Here is a 26,755-nt window from a genome sequence, read left to right on the forward strand (position 1 = left end):
GCGTCTGTTTGGACTTCACAGGCCACCGTAGCTGAGCAGCATGGTGGGGTGAGCCTTCAGTGTGCAAGCAGGACCTCCATGTTTGTTTCCTCCATCTTTGTTTCCTCCATGGTTCTGCGTTTGGACCCGCCCACATCAAAGCTTTTCTCCCACCTGACTTTGTTACAGTCCAATTGGGAAAAAATCCCATGTGAAGGAAAACAGCAACAAACAGAAGATAAAGTCCAGTTTTGTTCTGCGGACAGAAGGACAGACGGACAGAAGGACAGAAGGACAGACGGACAGAAGGACAGAAGGACAGACGGACAGAAGGACAGAAGGACAGACGGACAGAAGGACAGAAGGACAGACGGACAGAAGGACAGAAGGACAGACGGACAGAAGGACAGATGGACAGAAGGACAGAAGGACAGACGGACAGACGGACAGAAGGACAGAAGGACAGACGGACAGAAGGACAGACGGACAGAAGGACAGATGGACAGAAGGACAGACGGACAGAAGGACAGAAGGACAGACGGACAGAAGGACAGACGGACAGAAGGACAGACGGACAGAAGGACAGATGGACAGAAGGACAGACGGACAGAAGGACAGAAGGACAGACGGACAGAAGGACAGACGGACAGACGGACAGACGGACAGAAGGACAGACGGACAGAAGGACAGACGGACAGAAGGACAGATGGACAGAAGGACAGACGGACAGACGGACAGAAGGACAGAAGGACAGAAGGACAGAAGGACAGACGGACAGAAGGACAGATGGACAGAAGGACAGAAGGACAGACGGACAGACGGACAGATGGACAGAAGGACAGAAGGACAGACGGACAGAAGGACAGATGGACTTGCTGGTGTGAAAACACTCCAAGTCTCCTTCTGATGGATGATGTTTCTAGGAAGTAACTGAGACTGAAAACATGAATCAAACATTTGAGGATTTTTGGAGGATTTTCCCTGAAGCTGAGCTCTGCTCTTCATCTCCTCGTCTTCCTCCTGTCCATCTAACAGTATGTTAGTCCTGTTTCTGCCCTGTTAGGTCCAATATTTCTGCTCAGCGTTCTCTTTGAACCCCTCCACACACACACACACACACACACACACACACACACACACACACACACACACACACACACCTGGATATCCATTTAAATGCTCCCCCTCCAGCTCAGACTAAAAGCTCCTTCTGTTCTCTGCTGCTATTGAAAGTGACAGTGATGCTGCCTTATCAGGCCGGGATTTATCTGCAAGTGTGTGTGGGTGTGTGTGTGTGTGTGTGTCGGGGTGCGTTAAAGTGTGTGAGACGGGAATGCCCTCCACGGCCCACTAGATAGATTATTGACAGGTGGAGTGTGAGTGTAATTTGTCGGTCAGGTTGCGAAGATCAGGGCAACAATTACAGTTGCTGCTCCGCTGGCCCTCACACACACTTTGTTCTGTCGCTGGACATTACAGTTAACCTGGAGGGGTGTGTGTGTGTGTGTGTGTGTGTGTGTGTGTGTGTGTGTGTGTGTGTGTGTGTGTGTGTGTGTGTGTGTGTGTGTGTGTGTGTGTGTGTGTGTGTGTGTGTGTGTGTGTTGGGGTGTGTTTGCATGTGTTAGCAAAACTAAAGGTTGTATCTCTGCAGTTTAGCAGATCCTCCTAAAAAACAAACTTTTTAATGTTTCAGCCTTTTATTCAAACAAAGTTTCACATTTTCAGCTTTTTGCAGGTTTTAGTTTCCTAGAAAATCCTGTGATGACATCAGGTGTGACATCTGCCTGTCTGTTCTTCCATCACTCTGTGACCTTTAACCTTTTGGGTAATGTCATTAGTGTCTGCTGTTAGCATCTGCTGCTCTGAGAAAAATACAACTTTCTAACGTGGATGAAGCTAGCAGCAGTTAGCTCTGTCACACATCAGATGTTTGGATCTGATACAGCAGCTCTGTTGGTTCTGATTGGATCTTTTTGTTGACTTTAGTTCATGACCTTTTGATCTTTTGAGTTGAATCATCTCTGGTTCTGGATGCGGAGGAAGTTCAACCCGTTGCTTCATCCATGGGATCCCCTACTCCAGCATCTCTAACTGAACGGTCAGAGGAGACCAGCAGAACTTGGTGTCACGTTACTGTCGTCTCCACTGCCTGGATATCAAACTGTTAGCATGCTAACAGCCTTCAGTCAGAGGCCTCTTACTATTCGTTGTGATACAGACTGCTACAGGAGATTCTTCCATCCATAGCAACTCTTTGATCATGTTTGGATGATAGGAGTTACTTTTAAATTTTCTTTAGGATAAATAAAGTATTTTTAAATTGAGTTGAATATATTTGGTGTTTATCTCTGTTTACATGACAACCAATAATCCGGTTCTTATTTAGTATTTTGTAACCGACATTATTGTTGTTTTTTGATTCGATCTTTTTCCGTCGTTTTCAGACTTTCTGGACGTATTTTTAACATTTTCCTTCAGATTTTGTCAGATTTATTTTTAAATAGTTTTCTGACCAGATTTTTATTCTGACCTGTGAAGCAGGTCACTCTGATTGGCCTACAGTGAGTCTGGATCAGCAGACTGATTAATTCTGATGAATTAATTATAAACATTTAAAGCTTCTAATTGAGTTTCATGTTTATCTCGACTTTTTTTCTCCTGATATTAAAGCTGAATGTTTTTAACTGTAAGTTTTATTTCTGCTCTTCTAAATGATTTTATTCACTTGTTTAGTTTTATATCAGTGATTATTATTATTGCTGCTGTTTCCAATTTAAAATCTTCTTTAATAAGAAGTTTGAAAGTTAAAGTTTCGCTCTAGTTCCTGTCCTCTTTGTGTCTGTTGGTCCATCAGGTGTGAGCGTTGCGACCGCAGCTTCACGCAGGCGACGCAGCTCAGCCGCCACCAGCGACTCCCCAACGAGTGCAAACCGGTCAACGACAGCACCGAGTCCATCGAGGTGGATTAACCTCTGACCTCTGGCTGCCCGCCGCCTCACCGTCCATCCATCTGTCCACAGTAAGCCGACATGTCCACACCTCAGAGTCTGACACATCCAGATGTCTGCCCTCCTCGCTGCGGCGTTCCCGCTGCGGCGTTCCCGCTGCGGCGTTCCCGGACTCCACCGACGTTCATCCCGTTTACAGAAATCTAAAATCACGGCAGAAATCATCCGATCCTCTGGTCTGTTTCTGCTGTCGGACTCGTGCAGAAACAGATCCGGGTTCAGAGAAACGGAGTGAAAACCTCGACTCCACCAAACCAAAGATCCGACCGGTCGCAGCGTTCTGGACACGGATATTTACTGGAGACTTCTGGGAATACCAACATGCTTTGTTCCAAAGAAAACCTTCTGAAAAGCCAAATAAAGCGTCTGATTGTCTTCCTGCAGCTTTACCTCCAGGTGACGGACAGAGAGGCTCACCGACCCGTTTACGGTCCAAACCCACAGCAGCGACTGTAGAACCAGAAAAGAGAAAAACATAAATATTCTATTTATCTTCCTGCTCATATTGTGCTGCAAGCACTTTTTATTTTGAAACGTTAATATTTGCAGCTCTAATGTTGATACATGTACAGAGGGATTTCTTATAGAAATGATCCCAGAGTTAATATGAAGCATGACTTCAATCATCTTCACATTTCAGATGTTTCTACTTCCTGTTTCCTGTTTTCTAAATCTCCTCTGAAGGAAACTCGACTCTGAATGTTTTAAAAACTCACCTTCCTTCTTCTCTCAAAGAGTTTATTGATGCACCAAAAGCCTCAGACGTGTAAATAATGATGAAGATCCGTTTTGTGTTGAAGCTCTGAAGGTTAAAGGTCGTTGTGCCTGAGAGTTAAAAAGCTTTAAATCGGCTCCTATCCAAAGAAACACCGAAAATCAGCACAAAGGGATGTTTCACTGAGGACAGGAAACTGACTAACACGTTTAAATTTAATAATAAAAGGTTTGGACAACGTGACCACTAATCATCGATGTCACGGACAGATTCTGGACATTTCAGAATAAATGACTAGAATGAGGGAAAGACGCAGCATTTTATTAAAATGTTGGTTCTACCGGATCTCCCTCTTCAGAACCCGGCTGATTTAAATCGGTTTGTGTCACCGGGCCGGACTCTGAGCCCTGAGGAACTCCTCCCTCCTGAGTGAAGCATCTCTGTTTTCACGGCGCAGACTGAGCCGATGCTGGATGTGTACAGGTTTTATATGACTCCTCAGATCCACTTCCTGTTTGGATCCAGAGGATCTGAAGTCAGTTTGAAAAATCAAACAAATCTGTGATTTCTAAAACTTTCCATGTTTAATATGAACCAAAGATCCAGGTTGAGTTTAGGTTCTGCTTCCCGTTGATCTGATCTCTGCATGAGTTTCATCTTTTGGTTTGTTTTTTTAACAAACATCATAAATCAAAATAACTTTGATCTGTTGGAAATAAAACTGAGATCTGCTTTTGATTCTGATCTGCAACGTTCTCTGACTTTTTCCTTCAGTTTTATTTTATTTACAATATTTTCTCTATACAGAGTTTCTGATCCTGAATGACCAGAACCACAGAAAAAAGCAAAACTAAAACAAAAGGTTCCTGTTGGCATTTTAAATGTTCCCTTTTTAAAAACAGAAGTTAAAAACTAAATCCACCAAAATGTTTTATTCTAATTTCCATTTCAAATCTTTTCACTCGTCTCTTTTCTAGAGTAATGTTTGTTTGTTACATTTAATGCCAAATTTATTAACGTTTATTTATTTGAAGAAAACACAGAAAACAGCGAGGGATTTATTTAGTTTAATATTTACATTTATTTTATTTTGGACACAAAAATGTTTTAAAGTTTACAATAGAATTATTATTAAAATGAAGATGGAAATTCAGTGATTTTCATGACATGAAAACAGATTCATTTTTAAGCTGTATTTGAAATTAATGGTACAAAAAATGCAGAAAGGATTTTCAATTTTTAAATTTTTTTTATAAAAGTCTAAAAAAATCTAAACTTTCAAAAAAATTCTCAGCCAGGAATTCACATCAACGCAGCAAAAATTAGTTAAAAAATAAATAATAAAAAATGTAATATGCATAAAAAAAAGGAGATCTGAATTTTTAGACTTTTAAAACAAACGTTAACCATTATTGATTGTATTTCTGCGGTTTAAAGCTCATTTAATCCCGACCCTTCTGGGCCGAGCGGCGCCTCCCTCCATCCCTCCGTCTGCTTTTCTCCTCTTTTCCGTCTCAATCTGCAGATTATTCCTGCGAGGATTCCAGAAAAATCCCAGAACAAACACGGCCGGCGCGTCGGGACATCCATCATGGCCGCTTTTTCACTGTGAGAACCGGATCTGGAGCCGCAGCCCAAACAAACCGTCACACACCGACCCGTTTCAGGACGTTTTGCTCCAGGTTCTGACGAGCCAGATCGGGTTTCATGTAATGAGATTACAGCAGTGATCGTTTTAATTAGCAGCAGCTAGAAGGAAAACAAACCGAGGAGCTGCTGACGGACGAGGAAGACGGCAGAACTTCATTTGTTTGAACACAGGAAGAAAAAACAAAGGAAGAAAAAAGATGGAGTCACATGAAGGGGAGGATTTTTCTGCTGGATGCTGCAGGAGCCGCAGGTCTGCTCCAACTGCTCCATCTGCTCCAACTGCTCCATCTGCTCCATCTGCTCCATCTGCTCCATCTGCTCCATCTGCTCCAACTGCTCCATCTGCTCCATCTGCTCCATCTGCTCCAACTGCTCCAACTGCTCCAACTGCTCCATCTGCTCCATCTGCTCCATCTGCTCCATCTGCTCCATCTGCTCCATCTGCTCCAACTGCTCCATCTGCTCCATCTGCTCCATCTGCTCCAACTGCTCCAACTGCTCCAACTGCTCCATCTGCTCCAACTGCTCCATCTGCTCCATCTGCTCCAACTGCTCCATCTGCTCCATCTGCTCCATCTGCTCCAACTGCTCCAACTGCTCCATCTGCTCCAACTGCTCCATCTGCTCCATCTGCTCCAACTGCTCCATCTGCTCCAACTGCTCCAACTGCTCCAACTGCTCCATCTGCTCCAACTGCTCCATCTGCTCCATCTGCTCCAACTGCTCCATCTGCTCCAACTGCTCCAACTGCTCCAACTGCTCCATCTGCTCCAACTGCTCCATCTGCTCCATCTGCTCCAACTGCTCCATCTGCTCCATCTGCTCCATCTGCTCCAACTGCTCCATCTGCTCCATCTGCTCCAACTGCTCCATCTCTCATTAAAGGCTTTAAAATAACATCAATACTCAGATTTTACAATATTTAACATCAATCTGGGGGGAAAAACGACAAATTTAAACTACAAAAGTCATTAAAACTACAAACATTTACAAACATACACAAATTTACATTTCAAGAATAAAGTCAGAATATGAGAATAAAGTCAGAATATGAGAATAAAGTCAGAATATGAGAATAAAGTCAGAATATGAGAATAAAGTCAGAATATGAGAATAAAGTCAGCAAGTCTTTTATATTTCAACTTTATCCTGTTGATTTTATTTTTAACATTTTTTCTTAGTATGGACCTAAAAGTTAGTTTACTGTGATTGAATTTTTTAAATTTATTTTAGCTTTACCTGCTCATCAATAACATTTTTATAAAATCTTTAAATCATTAAATATCCACAATATAAAAAGCTGCAGGACGGGAATCGGCGGCCATGTTTGAGTTCACTGTAATTAAGTAATCACATTTTAATTTAAATTTTCAATTCAAAGGCCATTTTTGCTGCCAAGTTTTTAAACAAAAAACATTTTAGCTCAACAACAAAAATATTTACTGTTAATTTGTTATTTCGATTCTTCAACCTTCAGACTGGAGTAAAGTTCAGCTTCCCAGAGTTTCAGGAGCTTCTTTAAAAATGTGGCTGTAGACGCTGACATTAGCGTAGCGTCTGTGCTGCCGCTACATGGTTAGCATCAAGATGCTAGCTTCTCTGATAAGCTAACTGCTTTTAGCACAACTTGAACATACTGGTCCTTTCCAGCGTCTCCAGCAGAACGAACCCAAGAGAAGCAGCTTTTCATCGCTGATGATAGATTTATGAACGCATCAGAAATGTGTGGCTGTAAAACAAAAACCAATTCATTGCATTAAAATCTGTCATTAATTAAAATAAATTAAAGTTAATGCTCCACATAACTTGATTTTAAAAATATGAACTTGCTTTGATAGGATGAAAAAAATGTGCGTTGGACATGAAACCAAGAAGAGATTTGATTCGAAAATAAAAGTTTTAATTTCAGGCTGTAGATATTCAGTTAATTGTTGCGTTTTAAAATTGGCTTTTAATTAAATTTTATTCTCATAGGATATTTGTCATGTTTAAGGTGAAAAATTTGGAAACAATTTATCTGTTTACATCATGCCACACTTTTCAGATTTTTTAAAATCTAATTTTACTCAAGAAACGTTTGTTCAATGTGACAAAGCAAAAGTCCAGAATAATATTTGTCTGTTTTGCTCTATAAGCAGCAACAGTGAGAACAAACCCAGAAGAAACTGGAAACCAGGAGGTCGGCTGTTTAATGGTTTTAATGGTTTGCTGTAGGTGGAGCTTCCTGCTGGATGTTTAGCAGGCTGCTCACACGTTCAGATCCAATTAGTCATGAACTTAAGGAGAGTTTTTCTTCTCAGGTCTAATTGGAAACACATTGAAGGAAAAGCAAAGTGGGAAAGTTGAACTGTGAGAAAATCTGTCAAACCACAAATGAGTTTATTCTTTAGATTTACTGGTGTTGAATATGTATTTAAGAACGTTTACTGTATCTTCTGATCCATAAACGGCTCAGTCAGAACATCAAAACAACAAAACTTCACTTTATTGTAAGCTGGATGTTTGTATGAAACCTAGTGGTGGAAATGTGAACTACATGTGGAATGATTTGAAATTTAAAATCCGTTAATAATGAACCTTCAGCGAGGATTGTGCAAAAAATTTGATTCAGGCAGAAAAATGTCTTCTACACCTGATGTGTCAGGACAACCAGAGTTATTAAAATTATTTATAATTCTGGGTTTGATGCTTTTTAGCGACATTCAGCACCTAAGGAAAGAGAATGAGTAATACTCATGTTAGAGGCAACATTTATCATTAAGGTATAATTGTAGAAAAAGTAAATTACCTGCATGTATTTTGATTATGCAACTCTGAGGATTCAAAAACATATTTATGATCAGTTTCAAAGTCATACTTGATCAATACCAGTATTGATAAAATATTCAGACTAAGATTGAAAAGTTTTGTTCACCTGAATTTATTGGATCAATATCTGTTTTAGTTTAACGCAGGACGTTTCCATAGAAACTGAAGTTATTCTGCAGCTGCAACAAAAATGTTTTTTTTTCTGGAGTTTTAATTTAGCTCAGGCTAAAAAATGAAACCATTAACATTAAATACAAAATACATCAATTTAACCTTGTTGGTGGAATAAACCTGTGAAACTAATTATGAGAGACTCTGTGAAAAACATCATGCTGACATCTTTAATGCAAAAATAATTTATTCCAAACAAAAAGACAAAACAATAAATTAAATCATGAGGCTGCAGCGCCCCCTGCTGTCAGGCACCAACTCTTCCATCAGGGACAGAAAACTTCAACATTTCCTGACGACATCAATTATTTCAGTAAAAACGCTTCGAATGTCGAGTCTGATGTTTCTCCTTATCACAGTAACGTCACATGATCACTTTCATTTCTGAGAAATGTTACATTTTAAATTCGACCCAACGATCAAATTCAAGCTGCAGAAACATCTGAAGTTATAAAATAATGAAAGATTTTAATAGAAATGTTTGTGTAACAGAAGCAGCTGGTTAATTCACAACTTCAAACTTAAAACTAGTGAAAAAAACTGATTTTCTGACTCGTTTTGTTTTGATCCGTTAATAAAAACAGTTTGACTTTTTCTAGTGAACTGAAAGTTTCAGCATCTTAGAAATGATTTTTAGGCTTGAATGAAATCAGGAGGTTTTACTAAAATGCTGAAAATCGTTTTTCTGCATCTCAGCTCCTGAAAACATCAATAATCGGTTCAGCCGTATGAATACATATGAGCTGCTGCAGATCAGAGCTGAAAACGTTTTAATCAAGTTTTATTAACGTTTCTGTTTTCCTGATGAAGTTTTAACGTTTCTGCGCTCAGTTAGCTGATTCTACGGAAGCCCAGAAAGCCAAAATGAACAGTTTTTGTTGTTTGTTTTAGGAATCCATTTTCTAAGTCTGACCAAATGTTTTTCTTCTCTCCACTGTATAACATAAAGTAATAAAAAAAATTTTAAACGTATTTTCATTGCAGCTGAAACACAAAAACAAACGAGATGATAAATCTGTTACTCATCAGGATTTAAACTTACAACTTTATTACAATTAAGAAAAAAAGTCATTACAAGAATAAAATAATAGATAAAGGCAGAATAATGCGCCAATAGTCATAATAATAGTTGAACCATGTGACTTTATTCTCATAATTTGTTTCTTAGCGTTGCTCTAACACTGAATGTAAAAAAAGTTTTATTTTGCTGTGTTGGATAAGAAAATAAAAGATTTATAAAAATCTGAAAATATTTCACTTGTCTTTGGTTCTAAACAAAATTATCAAACTTATTTTCCACTTTGATGTTTCATTGAAAAGAGATTTTTTTCTTTAGTCAGAAAGGCTTTATAAAAATAATAAAAAATGATCAAATAAGTTTCACAGGGGAAAAATAATTTTTTAATAATTAAAACTATTTTAAATGATTAATTTAAAGTGGAGGCAGAACAAACACAGTCAGACTTAGAAAATGGGAATTAAGTTGAAGTTTTTTCCCCAAACCTTCCACCCTCACCTGCTGTTTGTTGACGAGAAACCAAACCTTCAGCATGAGAGCTCTGGTTCTGATCAGCTGAATATTGATCCCAGCTGATTAGTTATCGGCCAATCAGAAAGAGCAGAGCAGCTTCGGACGCTGTAAAAACTACAAATGTAAGTTTTATTTCTGTGTAACGTAAACTCAACGGAGCTGAATCAGGCTCAGTTCCTCTCCATGGGCCTCAAGTTAAACGTCCTCCTCTGATTGGCCGGTGTGGCGGCCGTCTCCCTCTGATTGGCCGTCAGAGCTTCCTGTCCCTCATGGCTTCCTGTATCTGCCTGCTGAGCTCAGCGATGATGCGGTCGTCGTGCGTGTAAACGCCGGTCCTCAGCAGCGTGTCTCTCTCCTCCAGCAGGCGGCTCAGGTGTTCCTCCGCGCTCTCGTTCAGGTTCAGGCTGGGGGCGGAGTCTGGCTCTGCGGGGGCGGGGCCTAACTTCTCCTCTTCCTGCTTCTTCAGCCTGTAGGGCAGGAGGTGGAAACATTCAGAGTAAAACGCGTCCTAAAACAAAACAGTTCACATCAGGTTGTTTTACTTTCAGCTCCGCTAAATAAAAAGTTTTTTTTTGGCTAACGCTAAAGCGCTAATCCTGCTAATGTTAAAGTGCTAATTATGCTAATGCTAAGGCGCTAATCCTGCTAACGCTAAAGCGCTGAAGCAACATAGTATTTATTTTATCTCCAGTGTTCCTGCAGGTGTAGGTCCTGACCTCCTGACCTTTGACCCTCCAGACTGAAACGTCTTCCTCACCTGTTGAGCTCGTTCCTGATGTCGTCCAGCTCCTGACGGTCCTGCCGCACCACCTCCTTCTCCTCTGTTGCTAGGTAACGGAGCCTCATGGCCTCCAGCTCCGCCTGCTGCTTCTTCAGCCGGGCCATGGCGTTCTCCTGCTCCCTCTGTGTGCACAAACACATTAGCATCGCCGTTAGCATCTGAACTCTTCAGATCTCGACTAAAATCATTAGCAAACAGACTTCTGACCTCTGACCTCAGCGCTGAGTTCAGCTGCCAGCTCTGTGTTTGTCCTTAATTAGAGTGCAGAGCGGCGCGATGATAAATTTGTCTGCTTGTACATTTTCATAAAGTCTCCCTGAGGAGCCGATCCACAGAGACCAACCGCATCGCCGTGAGAGAAACGCCATAAAAACGTCCCGAGTCGTATTTCTCTCCGCCGCCGGGACAGATTTACCAGAACAGCTGATCTGAGGTCAGGACGACCCATAAATCAGAGCAGCGCCAACACGTTTCAGAGCGGCTCGGCTCCTCCAGCGTCTAATTAGAAAAATAAAGGTTGAGATCCGATCCAATCAGGAAGGAAACAAACTGTTTGGGCTGAACGGGTCAGAACTGCAGCTGCAACATGCAGAAACGACATAAATCCGTTTCACTCCGATAAAAGGAAAACTTTCACCGCTCAGAAAGTCAAGTTTGAAATATGAGCTTTTATTTTGCGTTTTATACGTTTGCAGGTCCGACTCCAGACGGGTCAGAACCTTAAAGCTCAGAAACGTCCAGGAAGTCCTGAAACATTTTAATTTATTAAATTAAATTACAGTTTATTCAGCTTCAGGTCATTTCTCCTGCTGTCTTTGGTTAAAAGACGATTCCTTTCACACACAGTGTGACGTCGCCTCCACTCGCCACAGAAACACTCATAAAAAAAACACTTCCTGCCAAATATCAACTTCAAGCTGGTATTCACTCTAAGTGAGTTATACAGAAAATGATGAATATGTGATTCTTCAATGTTTTGAGTCAAAGTGAATAAAAAAGTTAAAGATCTACAACCATTAATAAATGCATCAGTCCCACAATCCAAGACGTGTTGTTGTTGTTTTAATTGTAATGAAAGAGTTGTGCTGATTCTGAGAATTTACTATTAGGAAGCAAAAAATAAATAAAAAGATAAAAAAGTTATGCTGATAATTTTAGTTCCAACAAGAAATCAAACCAGAAGGTCGGAAACGGAAGAAAAACTTTTATAAATCTATTTGTGAAGAACTAAGCAGCTCCAAAACTAAATAAAAAATGTTAAAACAACTTTGAGAAATGTAGTCATTTTTCCCTGACTGGAGGTAAGATACTGACTGCTTATTGATTCCTCACAGAACCCCATAAATGCCATTAAACTGTTTTCTTCTGAATTTAAAATAAGAGATAAAATGTCTGAATATTTGCCTCATCGTTCCTCGTTAAACCGCCAGCAGGAAGAAACGGCTTCCATTCTAGAAGTTTCCTTTTTTGGTTTCTCTGAGGCCCAATCCTCTATTGTTTTTACAATAAAAATATCTTTGTTTATGTTTCTGTTCATAAAAGCAGCTTTTAAAACGACCAGACCTCCCGCTCAGCCTTAAAAACACCAACTTTAGCTGCGAGCCTCACATCTTTCATCTGCCTGTCCCAATATTTTCCCTCAGAAAAGAACAACTCCGGGTCCGTCCCAATATTTTGACCCAACACCTCGGCGCTGTTTGGGCTTCGACTCGCGGCGCGGAAAGAACATCATTCCTCAGGAATTTTTATGATCCGCCGAGCGAAACGGGAGGCGAGAACAAATCGACGAGGAGAAAACCCAAACAGACGAGTTTAGAAGCGGTAAACCGTGTAAACAGAGACGCTGCGTCAGACTGATCTGCAGGAGGCGACGAAACCCTTAAAGACGCATAAATCACGGCGTGTTTTCTCTGCAACCACGACGAGAACGAAGGGAGGCGGAGGTAAAGGATGTGAGAAAATGGAGGCAGAGATGATGAAGAGGAGGAGGAAGATCTGGGTCGGGTTCTCCAGCTGCTTCCTGTCAGGAACAGTTATTGGTTCATCTGACGAGTTCAGAGCAGAACTGGACTCAAATCAGTCCAACTCTGCAAAATTTAAAAATTTAAAACATTTAATTATCGATGACAGAAAATATTTTCAAAAGTTTGTTTTTATCATTATGAGAAAATATTTCCTCATCTGTAAAACTGATACCAAAGTATCACTATCAACTTTTATAATTTAATAAAATTACCATTTCACCTTACTGATATTATGACTTTATTCCTGCAACAATAAAACTTTCTTGTTTAATTTAGATTTTTCTGTACGACTGAATTCTTCTAATGTTATAACTTTATTCTAGTCATAATAATAAATAAATCTTAATCTGATATTCCTCAGATGATCTCAAAGTCTGCTGCTTGTCAAACAAGATGGCCGCCCTGCGCGTGATGACATCACTGAACTACAGACACCCAAACCCTTTCCAATTCAGGTTAACCTTTGAGCAGAACCAGGCAGAACCTCCGACCCGGCCGGAGCGGTACCTGTTTGAACCGAGCCAGCTCCTTCAGCGCGCGGCCCCACTGCTGCTTGTAGTGCAGCTTGGACTTGGTGGTCGACTCCAACTTCCTCTCCAGTTCCACCTTCACAGAAACAAACCGTCAGAGCAGAACCGCAACAGAACCGCGGCAACAGAACCGCTGCTGCAGCAGCAGAACCACGGCAACAGAACCGCTGCTGCAGCAGCAGAACCACGGCAACAGAACCGCTGCTGCAGCAGCAGAACCGCAGCAACAGAACCGCTGCTGCAGCAGCAGAACCACGGCAACAGAACCGCTGCTGCAGCAGCAGAACCACGGCAACAGAACCGCTGCTGCAGCAGCAGAACCGCAGGTTCAAACATTTTCTCCAGTAAAATGAAAATCACTTTTTAAGGATTTCCAAGGTTCGTTTTCAAACTTTGGGAGATTAAAAACAATATAATTAAACTAAAAATACAGTTTATATTCACTATTATATATAATTTATTACTCTTATTATTAATGTATTATTCTACATTCTGCTTCAGGAACAAAGAAACTAAAACATAATAATGTTGATGAACGTCTCGCTCTAACACCCTGTGAGTCACAGACCTGAGAACTAAACGACCTGACAAAGAAACAATAATTTCACATAAAACAATCCCACATTTTCAACAACTTTCTGCAATGCATTAAAACAAACGATACATAAATCACCGAGGGACCAGGAATAATAATAATCATCACATTGAAACAATCCAGACAGATTGTGTTGAAGTAAATTCCTGCTCATATTAAAACTGAAACAATAAAGTAACAAAAAATGTTTTCTGTCATTTAGAAAATAATTTAGGTGATTCTGACCGACTTAAAATAGGAAAAGTTTTTAGTCTGATTTAACTTCAGACAGCGAGGAAAACAATATGTCTGTTTTTTATATGTCTGTATATAACCAGATGAAAACATCTGGTTATATTCATACACTAAATAATGTTTCATAAATTTAGTCTTTTAATCAAAAGTTAGTTTGATTTTCAATCTGCAGTTTTCCTGGGACTTTAAACAGAAATCAAGGACTTTCCAAACCTGGAAAAACACCTGAATGATTTTCCAGGATTTGCAGTCCTGGTATGAACCCAGAGGTCAGCGGGTCGGGTCGGGTCGGGTCGGGTCGGGTCGGGTCTCGGCTCACCTTCTCCAGCGCCAGCAGGTTGACTTCTGCCTGCAGTCTGAACTCGGGCCGCAGGTTCTGCTGCTCCCGGAAGAGCTGGAACTCCTTCTGCAGCTGCTGGTACCGGGCCTCTGCGTCCGCCATCTGGACCCAGAACCAGAACGTTAACGAGTTTAACCAGGCCGTTATGGACCCGGCAGAACCACCTCCTCTCTACCTGCTGCAGCAGCCGGCCGCGCTCCTCCTCCATCAGCCGGACCTTCTCCTTCTCTAGCGCCACCAGGTGGTCGCTCTCCCTCTGCAGCCGCCTGCTGGCCTCCTGCAGCTCCTTCTGGGTCAGGTCGTGTTCGGCTCTCAGCTCCCGCTGCAGACGCTGAGTCTGGAGAAAAACAGAACCAGGTCAGAGATTTAAAAAAATACTTCAACATGTTTTTACTCAAGTTACAGTCCAAGAAATTACTGAAGAGTTTTAGATTCTGACTGAATAAATCTGAATCTGGTTCTGATGAGACTCAGAACCTCTAAGCAGGTTTTCATCAGTTTCATTAAACCCTTTTTTTTTAAAATCTGATTTTAAATGTGTTTTTATTGGCTGGAAGCAGAAAATTAACAGAAATAAAGGCTGGAAAACATTAATACAAAACTGAACTTTTCAATAATATTCATTTTTCTGCACCAACATGAAGCTACGGCATCCCCTTTAATTATAAAATATTATAAAAAGTCTGAAATTATTGGTTTATTTTACCATTACTTCCAGATTTTTCACATGTTCATATAATATTAAGATTTATTTCTAATCACGGCTGAAAAATTGTAATATTTGATCAAATGTAAAAAGAAAAACCATTTCTGTGGTTTCCTCTGTATTGGCCTGTTTAGGCTCATTCTGTCCACTAGGTGGAGCTGCAGGCCTGAAGCGGCTCAGGAGAAACTGATCAGGTTATTGACAGGAAGTGGCATCAGAACATTTTAGTAAAGATCACTGAAGATGATCTAAAAATGATCGATCGTTTGTATTGATCAGGTTTGATCAGTCTGACCTGCAGCTCCGCCTCAGCCAGCTGCTTCTCCCTCTTCTCCAGGTCACACAGCGTCTTCTGCAGCTTCTCCTCCAGCAGGTTGAACTCCAGCTCCTGCAGAACCACCAGAACCGGTTCAGAATCGGTTCAGAGCCGGATCAGAACCGAATCAGATAAACTCTTCACCTTCTTCTTGACCAGCGCCTCCCTCTCTCCGTCTCTCTTCCTCCACTCATCCGCCAGCGCCTGCATGTGCCGCAGCTCCTTCTGCTTCAGCTGCAAACAGAACCGCCGCCATCTTTAAACCAGAACTCCTCACCGGGTCAGAACCACAGTCATTCCTGCTCCTGTTTACTGAGCTGCTTCTGCTCCATCCTCACACTGCAATTCTGACTTTATGTAAAAATAACAACTATAAACAGAAAAACTTAGAAAATGTGGAAAGTTCTGACAGTTTTACAGGAAACAGATAAACTTTATTCTTCTGTTGACAGATTTTAAGATATTTTTTATTCGGGTCGGAAATTTAACATTAATTTCAACTAAAGCTGCAGCTTGTAACTTTTTTAATAAAATGTTTTTTACTAATTTGTTAAAACTGTCACCATGTTGTTAATGTTTGTTATGAGACAAATAATCTGAAAAGATTGATCTCCTTCTGCTGTCTGACGAAATGAACAAAACAACCAAAGGCAGCCAGGAGGAGGAGGAGCTTAGCGCTGTCAATCAATATCATGTACGCGCTGCTAACTGCGCTAATGTCTGAGAAACATCGATTTGTACATTTGGCCTTGGAGGCTCGGGGATGAGCAGAGTGATTGACAACACTAAGACCCGCCTCCTGGCTCTGATTGGTTGTTTCTAGTTGGCACTAAAAGACAGAAGATTGGACAGACAGCTAGCTGGTGGCTAACAGAGCTAACGCTTCTGTTTGTACCTGATCGTCGAACAGATCCTCCTGCTCCTCCTTCCACATCTCCAGCTCCAGGGCCGCGCGGTACTCCAGGGTGTCCCTGGTAGCCTGGGGAGCTGGCGGGGCCCCGGGCCCCTGGGGGGCCGGCGGCAGCAGGGACGGTTTGGGCGCCGCTGGGTGAGAAGACTGAGGCACGGCGGGACATCCGTCCTAGAGACACGATGAGGAGAAATAAAGGAAAACGTACCGACTCAGAGGAACGGAAACTATAAAAAATAAAAAAACAGCTTTTTATTTTACATTCATATCATGTTTAATAAATTCAGTGGAATTTTGTTCCTCATTGATTAAAGATGTTTGTATTTATAATCTTCAGCTGATCAGGGATGAAAACATTAACCACGATTAATCAATCATTTAAATAAAAGTCAACTAATTTAGCAATCGATCAATTATTGATCGATTGCGATCTCAAAAGAAAGACATTTTTTTTAAATGGCCTCTTTTAGAAAATGGCATATTCTGAGCATATCCAGAATTTTCTGCAGTAATTAAAGCAGAACTGTACAATAAAACATTTTGCATTTATAATAAATGACATTTTGTCTGTAAAGAAGTGCAGAAGTCCTCTAGTGGCAGTTTTAGCTTCAGGTTCACCAGAGGAATGATGTCACTGCATTTTAGGCAATAAAATGTTTATTTCTTATGAATTTCTTTATTTTTTATAAAAGTTACATACTGCAGCTTTTCTAATGTTGTAAAAAGCTTAAATCTGTATGAGATTAACAATCACTAAAATAATCGTCAGCTGCAGTCTTAATGCTGACCCACTAAACCAGGTTCAGAACCATCTGGACCCACCTGGATCGAATCCGACACCAGAACCTCTTTAGCTTTAATGAAGCCCAGGTCCTCCAGCGTCGCCACGTAGCTCAGCTCCGCCACGCGCTCCGAGGGCCTGGAGGACCGACACACCGCCGTTAGCAACCGCCAGGCGACCCGCCTGTCTGTCGGAGGCGTCCCTACCGCTGCGGGTGGACCACGGGGATCCGGTCCTGGTGGGTCTGCCTCCAGCCCGGGTCCCCCGTCGGGCCCAGCTGGGTCTTCTCTGAGCTCAGCAGCTGGTGAAGCTGGATGGAGGCCGAGCCCAGCAGCTGGTCTCTGCTGGAGGAGCCGCGGTCCCACAGCTCCACGACCAGAGGAACCCTGGAAAAGTAACGCCAGGTATGTCTCCACGTTACCATGGCAACACGCAGCAACGCCAGGTAATGAGATTCTTTTACATGCAACCTGTAGTCGCGCTGCCGCGGTAGAACTATCCCGCTAACGAGATGAAACCTGGAGACGTTGGAATCAATAATCCGGTGTTGTGAGTCACAGCAAAGGGAAAATAACAGAAAAACTGTTGAACTCAAAACTATTATTTTTTCTCGTTTTCTGTGTCAGCTCCACATTTCCCACACAAAAACTGAACATTCAGTCCGTTACAGTTTTATGTTTTCAGGCTTGATGTTTATTTTGGTCACGGTAGTAGATTAGCTATTGCTGCTATTAGCTAAGCTAACAAGGCAGTGGTTGCTAATGTAAACATCTGCTCTGCTGATCCATCATCAGAGAACTGCAGGGTTTTTCTTCTAATGTCAGGCGTACATGTAAGGTTTAGTGCGTTATGTTGGCAGCTAAAACCAATGCTAGACATCATTAGCAGCTTTCTGCCTCCAGAAGGAAGAAGAGTTCAGGATCTTACCTGCATGACGTCACGATGCAACGTGTCAATGTGATTAAATAGTACTTTAAGAATTGTGATTGATGTATTTAAGGCCAAATTACTGGTTTAATTAATACAAGACATTTTAAGGACGGGCAGAAAGTCTGAACCTGCCGTGTGTCTCAGACAAGAAACTGGATGTGGACAGGTGTCCTACCTGAGGACAGGTGTCCTACCTGAGGAAGGTGTCCTACCTGAGGACAGGTGTCCTACCTGTGGACAGGTGTCCTACCTGTGGACAGGTGTCCTACCTGTGGACAGGTGTCCTACCTGAGGAAGGTGTCCTGCAGCTGCTGTGGCAACGCGGCGAAGTCGAAGGCGCAGTAGGACTGCGGCAGCGACGCCTCCATGTTTCTCTGCAGCTCCACTGGCGGACTGGTCATGATGGGAGCAGAGCTGCCAAAGAACTGGTACGAATACCTGCAGAGCGACCCAAACTGGTCAGACTGGGAGCAGGATCGACGGCGGTACTGGTCAGACTGGGAGCCCACCTGAGCATGGCGGCGATGGGGTATGGCGTGGCGAGCTTGGCCAGGCTGCGCAGGTCCAGAGAGAAGCAGTAGTGATGCGCGGAGGAGGGGATGGACACTTTGGGAGCGGAGACGCTGACGGAGGACGCTCCGCCTTCAGGGTGACGAAGAGGAGCATCACCTTCATCACCTGCCGCCAGCTTCCTGTCGAGCTCCAGCTCCTCCAGCAGACTCTCTGCCTCGCTCTCCGTACGGAACGAAGGAGGCGAAGCAGCAGGTTTCTGGGTCGGAGCGACAGCAGGAGGAAGAGGCGGAGCTCTGCTGGGATCCTTTCCCCCTGAAACCTGAAAAACACAAAATATTTAAAATATCCAGATAAAAACAAAACTCAACCTTTGAACTCTCACCTATTTCACCATAAATACTTTCAGCATCTTTATGAAGCTCAAACAACAGAGATAACAGTTTAAAACTGTTTCTCTGCCAAATTCAGCTTAACATTGACTCTGCTGCCCTCTGGTGGCCGTCAAGAGGAAGACAGGACTATAATAAACCAGAAACGATTCCAGGATTAAATTAAAAAACACTAATTAATCTGACAGGCTGCTAACGAGGTACACAGATAAATAAGGAGCTCCATAGAAAGTTTTCACCCCCTTGGATGTTTTTTTACTGTTTTATAAATAAATCATGAAAAAAATAGACATTTTTGACAAATAATTTTGAAAAAAAATTGAAAACTGGTTTCTAAAAAATGACAAAATTATTTAACCTTAAAATAAGTTATTGTATAAATATTCACACCTTTATAGTCCCAACAGGGAATCTGACTGGATCCATCATTTTTTCTTCATTTTCGCTGCTAAACTCTTCCAGCTTTATGTTAAATATTTTTATTAAACGATTATTTTGTAAAATAAGTTTTCACTTTGAAACGAAAGTTATTTTTTGAATTTTTTTTCCAATAAAAATAAAAGTTTTGTTGCTAATGTCTGATTTGTAAAAGCAATAAAAAGGGTAAAACATCCAGAGGGATTTTTAAATATAAAGTAAAACTATAGAGTAACGCAGCGGAACGTCCGGACCGGCCGCCGCCATGACGCTTCGGCGCCGGCTCACCTGTAGGCTGGACTGCAGTTTAAACTGACGTTTAAACTTCTAAATAATCAAAACTCTGAATTAATGTTTTATTTGTGTCTTGCTTTTTATAGCTGCTATTTTGCAGCACTATAAATCCTTTCTTGTACTTTCGTGTAAATGAATATCAGCTGTTGATATCGGTCCAGTTTTATTTATCGGGCCGGTACCGGTACATGGCATGCCTAATCACTGCAATTCAAACTCAAAAATCCTGTATTGATCCACAGGGAAATGAAATGTTGTTGTAACTCATTAATTCGGAGTTTCCAGAAGCGCTGTGGCGTTTTCCTACCCGAGGCGCTGGCTCCTCCCTCCTCAGGGTGACGGCCACGCCCACCGTCGGCTGCAGCTCCGCAGGAAGAGCCGGCAGCTTGCTGCGCGGCGGCGGCCGCAGGACGAATGCTCCCTCCACCGTGGCGCCCTTGGCCTCCAGATCGACGGCGGCAGCAGCGAGGGCGGAGAGCGAAACATCGCTGCTGCCCAAAGAGCGGTTCCCGCAGCAGAGGTGGACCTGCGGACGCAGCGGGACGTCAGGACCGGCCGCCGCCATGACGCTTCGGTCTGAGGCGCCGGCTCACCTGTAGGCCGGACTGCTGCATCAGGAAGGCCTGCAGCGCCTGCGTGTTGCTGCGGATGCGCACGGAGGCGCGCTCCGGCTCGAAGTCTGGACTCAGCAGGTTGTGGAACGGCTCGCTGGTGATGTCGTTCCCCAGCAGGGAGTAGTAGAAGAAGAAACTGGAGTCCTCCGCTGGCAGCTTCTTAGTGCTGGGAATCAGCTGCAGCAACGACAGAAAAAACAACCTGGGGTCAGTTTTAAGAAAAGATGGTAAGAAAAATAAAATCAAACTAATTTTATTAAGACATATGATCCAGCCCTGCTACAGCTTAAATTAAGATAAATTAAAAACTTTAAGACTTTTTTTAAAACCACTTGGAATCAAATTTAAGATCAGATTCAAATCAAAACAAAAACTTGTCAGTTAGCAACAATTTGAACATAAAACATGAGTTTTAGGTCGAGTGTAAAAGATTCAAGATTTGAAAAACATGTTTGTGTTTTTTCTTCTAGTGAAGCATCATAAAATAATGTGTGTGAAAACTAAAAGTACCTGCAGTTTGTTGGCAGACTGATCTTGAGGTTTTGTGTGTTTCATGTTTCACATGCAACAATCAACATTTTTAAAACTTCTGAAAGATTTTAACAACAATAAAGGTTTTATTTTTAGATTGATGAATTTAACACCTATTAAGACTTTTTAAGGTCCGTTCACCGAGACAGAAAAACACCAGACATGTTAATCCGCCAGGTTTCTAAATGCCCCGATACCTAAAACCCCAGAATTCATTTTCCCGATGACATCATATGAAATGTAACCAGTGAGCGGCTGGTCGGCGTGGAAGCTGACAGGTTTCTTCACCTGTTCCAGTTTGGTAGCGAAGGCGACGGTAACGGAGAGGATGAACATGTCGCCACAGCGATCCGCCGGACCGACCTGATGGTAGCCCTGATCCGGGACAAGCTCCGCCTCCAGCCTGGCGGGCAGCGCGTCGCTCACCGGACCAGAACCTGCAGAGACAATAAACGTCATGTTTTTATTCAGACAGGACCAGAAGTTTAACTTATGATCCAGAGGAATTTACTCCATCTTAGAAAATACTCAACAGAACCTGAATGATAAAAAGATGACAAAGTTTAGAAACGGCTCAACGTCTCTGGTTTCCTAATCAGTCATAAAAAAACAAAGGCTGAAAACCTCGAATTATTATCTAAATAACTAGAATTTTTAAAAACTGAATGTTAAAACACTAACATTTAATGTAAGAGCAGAAAATACTGTTTTGTTTTTTTTTACCCAAAATAAATCATTTCTGTTCATCCTGAGCCTGTAGAAAAGGTTTCATAAAATGTTTGTTTTAACTAGATTAGTCATGATTAATCAGAATAAATAATCATCAGTTTACTAATCAACTAATGTAGTATACAGACTCAGGCTATTTCCTGAAAGAACAACAAATTTTTGCATTTAAGATTAAAAAAAAAAAAAAAAAAACACCTTTGTAAAAATGTTCAGCCCAAAATTTCAGGCAATAAAATATTTTTCTTTGTTTAATTATTTTTAATTAATTCAAATTTTTTATTTATGTGCATCTTTTAATGTTTTTCTAATATTGTATATAAAAAAGCGTAAGTAGTTAGATAAAAATTCTGCAGAATGTGGGTCTATTTCTCCCCCGATCAATCGATTAATTGTCAGGATAATGGATTAGTAAAATAATCATGAGCTGCTCTCTGGTTCCAGAGCATCAGCAGGTAAATAAACAGCAAACCATCTGCAGGGTCCTAAACGCCCCATATCTAGCAGAGCGGGTCCAGACCAGCCGACCTTGTCGAGGCGCGGCCTTCTTGGCTCGGATCTTGTCAGGAGAAGCTGCTGCTGCCTTGGAGTCGTTCTCCAGCAGCGTGCCGACGAGCAGCGCCGCCTTCTGCTTGGTGTATTTACTGCTGAGCAGCGGGTACCAGCGGGGATCCTGGAACACAGCGCAGCCTCGTCACCACGGGGCAGAAACACGCTCACCTGGGCCTGCAGCGGCCGCTTTACCTGCCTGGCCTCCTGGACGGACCGCAGGTCCAGGACGATGTAGCCCACGCTCTCCTTCTTCTTACTGACGGAGTCCAGGGTGAAGCACTGCAGCTTGATGGGCGTCCGCTGCAGCCTGGAGGGACAGAGGGTCAACACTGAGGGACAGAGGGTCAACACTGAGGGACAGAGGGTCAACACTGAGGGACAGAGCGTCAACACTGAGGGACAGAGGGTCAACACTGAGGGACAGAGGGTCAACACTGAGGGACAGAGGGTCAACACTGAGGATCAGAGGGTCAACACTGAGGATCAGAGGGTCAACACTGAGGGACAGAGCGTCAACACTGAGGGACAGAGCGTCAACACTGAGGGACAGAGGGTCAACACTGAGGGACAGAGGGTCAACACTGAGGGACAGAGGGTCAACACTGAGGGACAGAGGGTCAACACTGAGGATCAGAGGGTCAACACTGAGGGACAGAGGGTCAACACTGAGGGACAGAGGGTCAACACTGAGGGACAGAGCGTCAACACTGAGGGACAGAGCGTCAACACTGAGGGACAGAGCGTCAACACTGAGGGACAGAGGGTCAACACTGAGGGACAGAGGGTCAACACTGAGGGACAGAGGGTCAACACTGAGGGACAGAGGGCAACACTGAGGGACAGAGGGTCAACACTGAGGGACAGACAGTCAACACTGAGGGACAGAGGGTCAACACTGAGGGACAGACAGTCAACACTGAGGGACAGAGGGTCAACACTGAGGGACAGAGGGTCAACACTGAGGGACAGAGCGTCAACACTGAGGGACAGAGCGTCAACACTGAGGGACAGAGGGTCAACACTGAGGGACAGAGCGTCAACACTGAGGGACAGAGCGTCAACACTGAGGGACAGAGCGTCAACACTGAGGGACAGAGGATCAACACTGAGGGACAGAGGGTCAACACTGAGGGACAGAGCGTCAACACTGAGGGACAGAGGGTCAACACTGAGGGACAGAGGGTCAACACTGAGGGACAGACAGTCAACACTGAGGGACAGAGGGTCAACACTGAGGGACAGACAGTCAACACTGAGGGACAGAGGGTCAACACTGAGGGACAGAGGGTCAACACTGAGGGACAGAGCGTCAACACTGAGGGACAGAGGGTCAACACTGAGGGACAGAGGGTCAACACTGAGGGACAGACAGTCAACACTGAGGGACAGAGGGTCAACACTGAGGGACAGAGGGTCAACACTGAGGGACAGAGGGTCAACACTGAGGGACAGAGCGTCAACACTGAGGGACAGAGGGTCAACACTGAGGGACAGAGGGTCAACACTGAGGGACAGACAGTCAACACTGAGGGACAGAGCGTCAACACTGAGGGACAGAGCGTCAACACTGAGGGACAGAGCGTCAACACTGAGGGACAGAGGGTCAACACTGAGGGACAGAGGGTCAACACTGAGGGACAGAGGGTCAACACTGAGGGACAGAGGGCAACACTGAGGGACAGAGGGTCAACACTGAGGGACAGACAGTCAACACTGAGGGACAGAGGGTCAACACTGAGGGACAGACAGTCAACACTGAGGGACAGAGGGTCAACACTGAGGGACAGAGCGTCAACACTGAGGGACAGAGGATCAACACTGAGGGACAGAGGGTCAACACTGAGGGACAGAGCGTCAACACTGAGGGACAGAGGGTCAACACTGAGGGACAGAGGGTCAACACTGAGGGACAGACAGTCAACACTGAGGGACAGAGGGTCAACACTGAGGGACAGACAGTCAACACTGAGGGACAGAGGGTCAACACTGAGGGACAGAGGGTCAACACTGAGGGACAGAGCGTCAACACTGAGGGACAGAGGGTCAACACTGAGGGACAGAGGGTCAACACTGAGGGACAGACAGTCAACACTGAGGGACAGAGGGTCAACACTGAGGGACAGAGGGTCAACACTGAGGGACAGAGGGTCAACACTGAGGGACAGAGCGTCAACACTGAGGGACAGAGGGTCAACACTGAGGGACAGAGGGTCAACACTGAGGGACAGACAGTCAACACTGAGGGACAGAGGGTCAACACTGAGGGACAGACAGTCAACACTGAGGGACAGAGGGTCAACACTGAGGGACAGAGGGTCAACACTGAGGGACAGAGGGTCAACCTGTGCTGATGCAGCGTCTTGCGGTCCAGTTCCCAGGCCAGCTCGGTGCTGAACTGCGGCTGCTCTCGATGCTCCACTGGATCCGTTTCCAGATGTTCGCCGTCGAAGCTCGCCTGGACCACCAGACTGAGGCGAGGGCTCTTCGGAAAATGCCGACCTGAATGACGACAGTTTGTTAAATTTAATTTAAGTATAAATCCATTTCTTCTTGATTCCCAGACTTCCCAGCATTCTGATGGACATTTCTTCAAGCTCCTGCTCCTTTTTCACTCATTTTCAGTTCAAAGTTCCAGTAATAAATCTGAATATCAAAGACGAACCAGTAATGACCAACAACGTCCAGCAGCAATTTTTTATTTGGATCTTTGTCACCAGCTGGCATAAACACAACTCAGTCACTTTTATTTCAGTCTTTCAACACCAAAGATTCAATTAAATTAAAAACCCTTCATTTGTCCCAAAAGGAAATTAAATGTTGTCATAACTAAATCATCCAGCTGTCTCCATAGACCCATTGTTAATGGTGAATTCCTGTAGCAGTCAGTCCTCCAACAAATCTGAATCTGCTGACCTGCTAGCAGCTCCGATATTTCCATTAACATGTCCTGGATGAACCCAAGCTCTGCTGATCCACCTCTTTGCTTTTGCTGCACCTCTTTATGTCTCTGTCTGGCCGTTTGGTTAAGATGGAGGAAAACAGCTTTTAGTTATTTATTTTGAATGAGTTTGCTGTACTAAAAATTATCTACCCAAATTAGTCGAGTTGCATTAACATTTTAGAATTTTTATTAACATAAACAACATTCAAATATTTGAAAAATTATTAAGTAACAGTTGATTTCTTTGAAAACCACATGGTGTTATTGGCTATGGACATATTATATCATGCCTATTAATGTACTGTAATTTGCATTATTAAAATAATTTTTCCTTTGTAGGTAGGGCCCCAAACCTGCTCCAGGGCCCCCATCTTTGTAAATCCGCCCCTGCTGCTGCATAAATATTTATGCAATCACCAGTTTTATGTAAAATATTTTTGTCATTTTGTAAAACTTGATTCTAATATAGACATAAAAATGTTTTAATTATTATTCGTTTGTCAAAAAGCAAAATTTTGTTTATCATGACTAATTTGTAAAAACAATCAGAGTAAAACATCCAATGGGCTGAAAACTTTCAGAGCCACTGCGTGTCTTTCCCAACGTCTCATCTTTCTGTGTCCATCTGTGATCTGCTGAAATATTGTGACTTTCCCAAATAAAAGCTTTATTCCAAGCTAAGTGAAACGTTTTAATTATGCCAGCCTGCAGCCATGAATGCTGGCTAACAGGAATGTTTATAAATTCCTGCCTAACAGAAACAGGAAAACTAGGCTGTTCATTTAGAACTGAAAAGGCTAAAAAGAAGCAACCGGTGAACTGTTCATCCCACCTTAACGAACTGTTCATCCCACCTTAACGAACTGTTCATCCCACCTTAACTGTTTATCCGAACCCAACAGTCAGAGTTAAGCTGCTACCGCAACACTTTATCTCCCAGAAAGATTTAAAATCACCGAAATAAACTCAAGACACCTGCAGTTTGAACTCTAACTGTCCCCGTTTATCCCATTAAACCCAGCTCACCTTCCAGCACGGACACAACGATGAGAAGTTGGTCAGACTTCGCAGCCATGTTGACATCAGCTCCGCTTCAAAGAAGGAAAAAAACCACGTCGAAGTGACAAACTCCGACTTCACGTCGTCGGTTTCATTTAGGGTTGAATTGTTGAGCTGTAACTGTTAACAGTTGGTGTTAAATTAAAAAGCAGAGCGTCACCGACCGTTACGACATCAAACAGCCGCTTTGTTGTCAAGCTTTGGCGCCACCCATCCTGTTTTAAAAGCGGAGAAAATGCAGGAGGCGCTCCACCGCGCCTCTGCCGGTTGGAGGCGGAACTGCAAACACTGAATCAGTAAAAATGTAACATGTAAAAAGGTTACTCAAATACAGTCACCGATTATAACTCCTGATTTAATATTTTACATCGAAAATACAATATCATATAAAGTTATTCTCAAAAGACTAAAATAAAAAAGAACAATTATAAAACAACAAATTCAGACAAAAGAAAAAAAAATCAAATATATATTTTTTCAAAATAAAACTTATTAAATTCATATTTACAGTAGGTGTTGCATATATTTATTTAACAGTTTAAAATACGTATTTACTATATCCTTTTCACCTCTAAATGGCACCAAAGGGTCAGCAAATAAAAAATAACATTAGTATAACAGAGCTTGTCTACAAACAAGAAGTCTCACTCTGACATAAATTCTAGGTTTGTGTCTGATGCATTTTTTGGTCACAATATGTTTGAAATGCA

The 26,755-nt window shown here is 42.8% G+C and overlaps 2 protein-coding genes across 3 annotated transcripts in view; one reads left to right on the forward strand and one right to left on the reverse strand.

The window, feature by feature from the left end:
* prdm6 (PR/SET domain 6) overlaps window positions 1-4,426 on the forward strand; it is a 126,170-nt gene extending 121,744 nt beyond the window's left edge. The window contains exon 9 of one of the 2 annotated variants that reach the window (XM_023343783.1): window positions 2,834-4,426. In XM_023343783.1, the coding sequence (XP_023199551.1) occupies window positions 2,834-2,948 (115 nt within the window). In that variant the 3' untranslated portion in view covers window positions 2,949-4,426. The remainder of the gene's footprint in view (window positions 1-2,833) is intronic. The other variant, XM_023343785.1, reaches the window with a different exon arrangement.
* A 5,537-nt stretch (window positions 4,427-9,963) lies between these two features.
* cep120 (centrosomal protein 120) lies at window positions 9,964-26,265 on the reverse strand. Its single transcript, XM_023343914.1, has 19 exons — window positions 26,013-26,265; window positions 24,388-24,544; window positions 22,238-22,352; window positions 22,022-22,166; window positions 21,056-21,204; window positions 20,216-20,413; window positions 19,930-20,148; window positions 18,519-18,841; window positions 18,298-18,447; window positions 17,286-17,465; window positions 17,121-17,217; window positions 16,284-16,469; window positions 15,533-15,622; window positions 15,368-15,460; window positions 14,542-14,703; window positions 14,346-14,468; window positions 13,175-13,273; window positions 10,620-10,765; window positions 9,964-10,329 (listed from the first exon to the last, which is right to left on the reverse strand). Exons 1-19 carry the CDS (start codon window positions 26,059-26,061, stop codon window positions 10,113-10,115), a joined length of 2,898 nt encoding a protein of 965 aa, XP_023199682.1. The 5' UTR covers window positions 26,062-26,265; the 3' UTR covers window positions 9,964-10,112.
* Between the last annotated feature and the right edge of the window lie 490 nt (window positions 26,266-26,755).

The sequence above is a fragment of the Xiphophorus maculatus genome, chromosome 12 (assembly GCF_002775205.1).
Source record: "Xiphophorus maculatus strain JP 163 A chromosome 12, X_maculatus-5.0-male, whole genome shotgun sequence".
Taxonomy (NCBI): Eukaryota; Metazoa; Chordata; class Actinopteri; order Cyprinodontiformes; family Poeciliidae; genus Xiphophorus; species Xiphophorus maculatus.

Coding starts and splice junctions, on each gene's coding strand:
- cep120 (XM_023343914.1), bottom strand. CDS start 26,061: ATGGCTGCGAAGTCTGACCAACTTCTCATCGTTGTGTCCGTGCTGGAA. Junction 22,167..22,237: donor CCGTCCAGGAGGCCAGGCAG/GTAAAGCGGCCG, acceptor GCTGTGTTCCAG/GATCCCCGCTGGTACCCGCT. Junction 18,842..19,929: donor GGGAGGAGCCAGCGCCTCGG/GTAGGAAAACGC, acceptor TGTGTTTTTCAG/GTTTCAGGGGGAAAGGATCC.